This window comes from Nestor notabilis, unplaced genomic scaffold (genome assembly GCF_000696875.1).
Source record: "Nestor notabilis isolate BGI_N333 unplaced genomic scaffold, ASM69687v1 scaffold383, whole genome shotgun sequence".
NCBI classification, from domain to species: Eukaryota; Metazoa; Chordata; class Aves; order Psittaciformes; family Psittacidae; genus Nestor; species Nestor notabilis.
Window position 1 is genome coordinate 49,365 of NW_009923079.1, and position 7,599 is coordinate 56,963.

At 39.9% G+C, this 7,599-nt stretch overlaps 1 protein-coding gene across 1 annotated transcript in view; it reads left to right on the top strand.

Moving 5' to 3' along the window:
- The window catches only part of ANO1 (anoctamin 1, calcium activated chloride channel), a 47,704-nt gene that overhangs the window by 16,005 nt on the left and 24,100 nt on the right, over window positions 1-7,599 (top strand). Inside the window, exons 7-11 of the mRNA XM_010011933.1 lie at window positions 436-491; window positions 1,916-1,957; window positions 5,318-5,382; window positions 5,950-6,084; window positions 7,298-7,458. Coding sequence (XP_010010235.1) covers window positions 436-491; window positions 1,916-1,957; window positions 5,318-5,382; window positions 5,950-6,084; window positions 7,298-7,458 — 459 coding nt within the window. The remainder of the gene's footprint in view (window positions 1-435; window positions 492-1,915; window positions 1,958-5,317; window positions 5,383-5,949; window positions 6,085-7,297; window positions 7,459-7,599) is intronic.

Sequence of the window (7,599 nt, forward strand, 5' to 3'; positions counted from 1 at the left end):
CTGAATTCAAAACTTTGTGTGGATGGTGTGTGTGTATGTGTGTTCCCGTATGCCATTAGTTCCAGCCATGTTCTTCTTGTGATCCAGCCTTCTGCTACACACTTTCAAACCTGCAGGCTTGCCCTTCAATCAAACTGACTTTTCAGAAAATGCAATTTATTTTAATGACTAATTTCAAGTCATTGGCTTCTAATTCTTGATTCTCAAATATATATGACTTCCTCTTGCTCTCTGCAGTTTTCCATTTCATAAAATGAGTCGTGTTTAATAACCTCTATGATTAAAAATGAAACTACATGGAAAGGAATGAGATGGCAGGAAAATCATTTTCTGACCAAACGACTGTTATTTTGAGGGAAATCTTCAGGAAGGATGATAAAGCAAAACTGTCTAACCTCGAAATTATAAATAACTATTATGTCTTTATTTTTTAAGGGATCACCAGCCTACTTGCCAATGGGGTTTACAGTGCTGCATATCCTTTGCATGACGTAAGTGATCTTGCAGTGTATTTTACATGTCTGCTACCTGACACCAAGAAACCCTTAATGTGTTATGTATTAATGGCATCATCTCAAACATGACCTCCTGCTTGCTTGTATCATGACTACAATAACTTCTGCAGGTTGTTTCCATCATTCTGCTTGCTTTTAATGTATTCTCCACCTCTGTTCTGCCTTTGATGATCATAACTGACATTTGAATGTAACATTAGAAGAGTTGTTTTGGTGGCTTAGCAAATGAAATGTTTCTGTTATTTGCTGACCTTCTGCACCCACGATCCCTGGCATCAGTGCTAGGAAACATATTTATTCCTGGGGCAGTCAGTAGCGAGTTCTCTCATGCACATCTCCCTGGCATCCCCCTTGCAAGTACAGAGACCATAAGAACCATAAGCAAGACTTCGAAGTGACATCTTTCATGGGACTGGATGTGCCTGCAGACCTCCTTCCTGATGAAATCTGCTTTTGAGCAGATCAGTAAGATGTCAAGGGTGTGTTCAACTATAGTGTTAATTGAGAGGGTTAGAGAGAAGGAGGGAATTTTGGTGGCACTCTAGTCAATCGTGCCAGAGGTGCACAGGTTCAAGGTACAACTGGAACTGACAAACACTCTTGCTTTTAGCTAGACCCTTACAGAGAGGCTTGCCAGATATCAAGGTAACGTGGCAGTCATACTGCTCACAACGTACTGGCTGTGTGAGCGTAAAAGACCTGGTTTTCTGGCATGGGATGTGAAGATGAAGTGTGTCTTCCTAGTTTTCCACTCCCCTCATTCACACTGCTTTTACTCGGGTCCACGAGCGTAACTGAGATCAGAACAGCGTCTTTATCTGCCTGATGTTTATCATAAATGTCAGGAATTCTTCAACTACAGCGTTATCATCTAGAAATCCAGAAAGGTTAAATAACTTCTCTGCATGTACTTGTCTCAAGTCTTTAGACAGCTACTGATAGTCTTGTATATAAGTTACTGACTTGGTTTACTCCTTTATCATATTTAAAAATAGCTCCAAATTAAAACCTCAAATCTAATCAGCCCTGAGTGTTTGGAGAGTCTGGATAGGGATCAGCTCTCCCAGCTGTTCTCTTCTCTTTCAAGTGGACTGAGCTGAACCCCAAATACCATGGCAATACCACATCCTTTCCCTTGACATTTTTAGGCCACCTTTATCACTTATTCATTCCTTTTGCCCCAGTGACAGACATTATTACTCTTTCTTAATGTGCCTGCCAACAGAAGACAAAGTGTGCTATGACAAATGAACTCCTAAAATACAGAATTATTTTACAGATTGCTTTTTCTGGTTTTGATGCATTAAGTGAGCGGGACACATGGGTATGCAAGATGCAAAGCAGTTCTGGGCGCGACTCACTGACTGACGCACATTTTATGTTGTTTTTTATTTTTCAAGGGTGACTATGAAGGTGAAAATGTTGAACCTAACGACAGAAAAGTAAGTTGATATCAAGGAGGTTTAATGTATTTGCAGGAGTCCAAGACTGAGGAGTCACCTGTTGGAATACCACGAAAAAAAAGCCCCTAAATGCCAAGCAGTAGCAATACAGTGTTTTCCAAGGTTTACATTTGCCTGAATATTGTCTTTATAATGTTACATTTCTTGCCATGCTGTTAAAAGTACTGACAGCATTTACATAGAACTCCTAAAGTTCAGATGATGTAATTTCAGGCCAGCTCTGATGAGAATATGCTCAGTTGTAATCTGGTATCTGTATCTGACATAGATCCTGCTTTGCTCCATGGTGAGCTCTGGTCTTAGCACTGCAACCTCTGCTGAATTAACATGCTGTGATCTGGAGTGTGAGGATCAGAACTGGTGGGGACAGAAGGGAGGCAGTTGAAAACATAAGCATAGAATTTATTGGGAGAGATAAAGATTGAATATTTATCAGAACGAAAACATTCGCAGCAAAGCTTTAATGTGTGCTGCTTAGCCAGAAGCTGCCCTGTGGATGTGTACTGCTGCATTGCATCACTTTTGGCCTAAGTCTGTGATTGAAATTGAGTTTTTATTGTCTGTACACTGAAAGAAATTTGTTAATTGTGGTAAAATGAGTAGGAATGATTACAGGGAAATATTTCCATAAGAAAAAGCAATTTTTTCACTCTTTGCAGAAATGTTGATTTTGTAAATTCAATACTTTAGTACAATTTCTACATACTGCTGGTCACACATAAAGAAGAGAGGTTTTTTGTCTCACAACCTAAAGTAGAAATGTTATAACCAGTTGTCCCAGAAGGAGCCATTAAATTTGGGTGCCATATATGTCAAGTTTTCAGACTTGAACCTTTACAGTTTGTTTCATTGTCACATCTCCAAAGAAATGCTGTGGACATTCAGGTGGTAGGAAAAGCTGATCTAAAGCCCTTCAGGTTGGTAATCTAAAAATAGGTACCCAAAACTGAAGGTCTGCTGGGCCTTAATGTGCAAATGGCTCATCAAAAGATAGCGACTGTTATTTTCCCTCCCTACCTCTATTGATTTGTGATAAAAATACCACATACCTGTCATTTCATTATTAAGCAACGCATTGCTCAACCAAAAATAGGATGAAAGTCCATGTTTTCTCAAACTGTCTGGATTATCATCTCTATTACTAACTTTTCAAACCTCACAAATACACTCTTTTCAAAAGTTCACTCTGTGTTTGGAAATGTTCACCTTGGCTTTTGACTTCCAGTTGCCTCAAATAATCTTTTGGTGTGTTTTGGCATGTTTCTTCTGATTTCTTGAAGCTTTCTTTAATCTAATCCAGTGCTAGGCCAGGCTTGTGCTTTTTCTAATAACAAAATTAAAGATTTGAGGCATAGAAAGGAAGTAAATATTTAGGGCTAATGCACTGATCTCCTCTAATCATGTCTTTGAAGCTATTTATCAACCATTATCAGGTTGATAAATGTCAGGATAAATGAGAGAGTTCATTTGTACTTTAGGCACAAATTTCGTTTGAACGTTGTACAAAACTAAAACATGGCACTGATGCAAAATCTCCTTAGTTTAGCATTTTTCTGATATGCCTGACCAGCTTAGATCACAGAAAAATAATCTAATAGCCAGCACAAACTCAGCTTGTAAAAATAAAGTAAAAATAAATAATAAGAGGATCTTAGCTAGTGCATAGGGATATTGTCCCAAATTTTTAGCTGTTTCCCAGACATAGGCAGCTGGCCTTAAACTGTTCGAAAATATGGTTGAAAGAAACTTAAAACAGAATAAAAACAAAATTTTCAAGGATGTTGGTGTTTAGTAAAGGCCTGCCTTTAGTTTCAGTCTCTGCTCTTCCTATTGCAAGGAAACTAATACAGGTTAATGATCTGCGATTGCGGAGGGCAAAATCCACACTCCACTTGGATTTTGATGTGGTAGTTCTGTAAAAGTAAAGAAGTTGTAATTCTTTGAACAATTGAATCTATTTGCACAAGAAGTATAGCAGTTCAGCTTGGAAAGTTTGTGTTAATGCTTTGGCAGGAGGATTGCAGAACTGCTCTAGAAATGCTGTTGGCTGCATGACTTCTCTGTGATAAAAGGCAAGAATTAGGAATGGGCCCGGGCAGCAGTGGGGCATTTCACTGGAGAGATGGAGGAGGCTGACATCTGTCAAGCTTCTCATGATAAAATAGCCTACAGATTGAAGCAACTTCCTGTTTGGTTTATTCTTCTATGAACAAGGTTAATCTTAATATACTTTTCACTGTGAGGGTGCTGAGGCGCTGGCACAGGTTGCCCAGAGAAGCTGCGGCTGCCCCATCCCTGGCAGTGTTCAAGGCCAGGTTGGATGGGGATTGGAGCAACCTGGTCTAGTGGAAGGTGTCCCTGCCCATGGCAGAGGGTTGGAACTGGATGAGCTTTAAGGTCCTTCCAAGCCAAACCAGTCTGAGATTCTATGATTCTATGAAAAATGAGGGCACAGAAGCAAAAATTGATGTGGCCAAGGAACATCCTGCTACCAAGTTCATGTCACTGGGTTGAAGCAGAGAGAGAAACAGTGCAGGGACACCTGACTTCACAAGCAGATGCCAAGCTTGTTTTCCGCCTGTTCCACAGAGGAGGTGACGGCTGGGTGGCCAGCAAGCACAGTTTGTTTTCTCCAGTATTTTTGTATGCATGCTGACATCTTGTTCACTCTTAGCTGAACTGAATTAAGAAAAAATCAGATCTGAGAAGCACTATTTATATATTTTACAAAGTAAAAGATAAGTTGAAGGTCTCAGAGGAACCTATTTTCGTGAGGGACTCAATTTTATAAATCACTAATGGGGATCATTGTTTTCCTTGGCCTCTATCCTAACCAAAAGAATAAGTGGAAATCATCATGTTCTTTTAGTTTTAAAGCTGAAAAACTCTTAAATGCAGCCTTTGAGGCACCTCTGCACAGCACCTCTTGATGGATGCTGAATATTATAGTTTGTATAGTGAAAACAAACCCGTTCATTCTATTTTTTTTTCTGTCTTCTAAGTCAAAGCATATTCATCTTTCACATCCATTCTGCTAGATACCTTCTACAGATCATAAAATCAGGACTGCTCTCCCTGTCCCTGCTATAATTACCCATCAATCCAGTTGCTGAAGAGCCTTTTAATGTACTAGAATTCATCACTGTATTACAGCATGCCAAATCATCAAATTTGTTTTTAATACTTAATGCACTCTGCGTGTATTGGCAGATGATGGGTTGAAACCACAAAGCAGTGAGACCGGATCCACATCCTGGGCTCTGCAGTTTACTAGACCCAAAGGAGAAAATGCTTGTGTCCAAGTGCTTTAGATTTCTCCTTTGCCTTTCTGTTTCACAGCTCCTTTGTGAGGAGTGGGCAAGCTACGGTGTCTTCTACAAATACCAGCCAATCGACCTGGTGAGGTGAGAGTTCAGCCCTTCCTGACATGTTTCCATGGGGAACACTGAACCTGTTCACGGTGATGCTCATGTGGGTGTCCCCACGGGGATGCTGCCCTCAGTGCCCCCCTGGGGGATTCCAGGGAATGGATGTTCATTGGGAGAAAAGGAGTTTTCTGTGAGTTTAGACACAAGCTAATGTATCCCACCTAATGTGAAAGCTTGCAGGGGATATATTTTTAATGAATTTTGTTTGCTTATGGTGAGAGCTGAGACTCTCTGAAGAAAATGTGGTGCTTTTTTAGGAGAATTTGCTCACAGAAGATCCAAAGATACCAATTTACACAGCAGAAACGCAGGGGAAAAGATTACTAGATTGACATGACTTGCTTTCATGGTGCCTGTATCTCTGGATTAACTCCAAGCATCCTGAGAAAGACAGTCCTCTGAGAAGACAAAAATTCCCACAGATCACCGGATCTTACTTTCTCCATGCTTAATCCAGCTGTGATCCTTAAATATAGCCATGTTATATTTTAAGAAATAGGAAACATTTCTCTCTCTCATTTCTCTTTTTAAAATGTATTTCAGAAAATACTTTGGAGAGAAGATTGGACTATATTTTGCCTGGCTGGGAGTTTATACACAGATGCTTATTCCAGCTTCAATTGTTGGGATTATCGTTTTTCTATATGGCTGTGCGACAGTGGATGAGAATATACCAAGGTAAACTAAAGAAATAAATACATTCTATTGTCAGAGGTTACTAGAAACTCAAAGTTACCTTTCTCTAGAAATGTTTTGTTAATAAAGTGTTCAAGGCCAGGTTGGACGGGGCTTGGAGCAACTTGCTCTAGTGGAAGGTGTCCCTGCCCATGGTGAGTTTGCAGTCCCACAGTAAGCTATGGAGCGCTCCCAAGGGCTGAGAGCAGGCAGCAGAACTGCAGCACGGTTTTAAATCATTAGCGTTTATTGTTAATTTGACTTGTGCAGTTTGCATCTATGTACTAAAAATAATTCTTGGCCGGTTGCTCAGGTGGTTGTTGGTTTTTTTTCCCTAACTCAGATCATTATGTTAAAACAAACCACAAAATACTGCTAATGATAGGGTTTAGTGCGTGCCATCATAAAATGCTGCAGAAGGCATTGTGTGACATAAAGATGAACCAAGAATACACATGCCTCAAATAAGCCACTGATCAGATTAACAAAATCTTGACATTGTACTATTTTTCATTTTAGTAAGTTTTGTATTATAATGTTCTTAAAGCCCTATGATTTGGCATTATTTGCCCTGCCTGTATCATCAGCTGGAGAAGAAAATTACACAGTTTGTAGTATAACCATGAGCCCTGAGTAACAAAGCAGATAATGGATATCAAAAAATAGATGGGTTTTTTTGTTCACTAGGATTGCTTTGTACTGCTTCCAGCAGTTGAAGAAAGTCAAAGGGAGGGTTGCTGTTGCTGTTTCACAGATAGAGTGCATAGAAAAGAAATTGGTTGAACTCCAGACTCTTGATCCCCAGCACTTCCCGTGTCCCTTATCTACTGCTGTAGTTAGTATTTCAAAACCAGAATGATTTTTAATTTTGAATTTTGTTGTTTTTTTTTGTTTTTTTTTTTACTGCAAGATCCTATAGTAAATAGCATAGAACCTTATGCATCTCATACTGCATCTCTCCTATTCCCTGGAATATAAATAAGGCTGGGGATGGAGGAAGACAGCAGCTTTGTGTGAGGATTTCAGCCCCTACAATGGGGTAGGTTGCAGGCAGAGCCACTTGCTGGAGCAAGAGCTGGGAAGCACTTGGGAGGGTAGGATCTGCTGGGCCTACAAACCAGAAGCAGGTGCTGTGCAAAGGAGAAAAGATCACTGGAACATGGAAGATGGAGTCATACTGACTGTGCCTCTTATCTATCTGGTTGCTTCTTTGCAGTATGGAAATGTGTGACCAGAGAAACAACATCACCATGTGTCCCTTGTGTGACAGAACATGCAGTTACTGGAAGATGAGCTCTGCTTGTGCGACTGCTCGTGCAAGTCATCTGTTTGATAACCCTGCAACTGTCTTCTTCTCAGTCTTCATGGCACTCTGGGGTAAGAAGATACATGCCTTTATGTAAAGTTTTTAATTATTTAAAATACAACAGGAAGAAACAGAAGAGATAGATAAAGCAGTTTATACTCAGGCAGTTAATTATATGAAGATCTTCTCTTTTTTTTTTTTTTTTCCCGTTT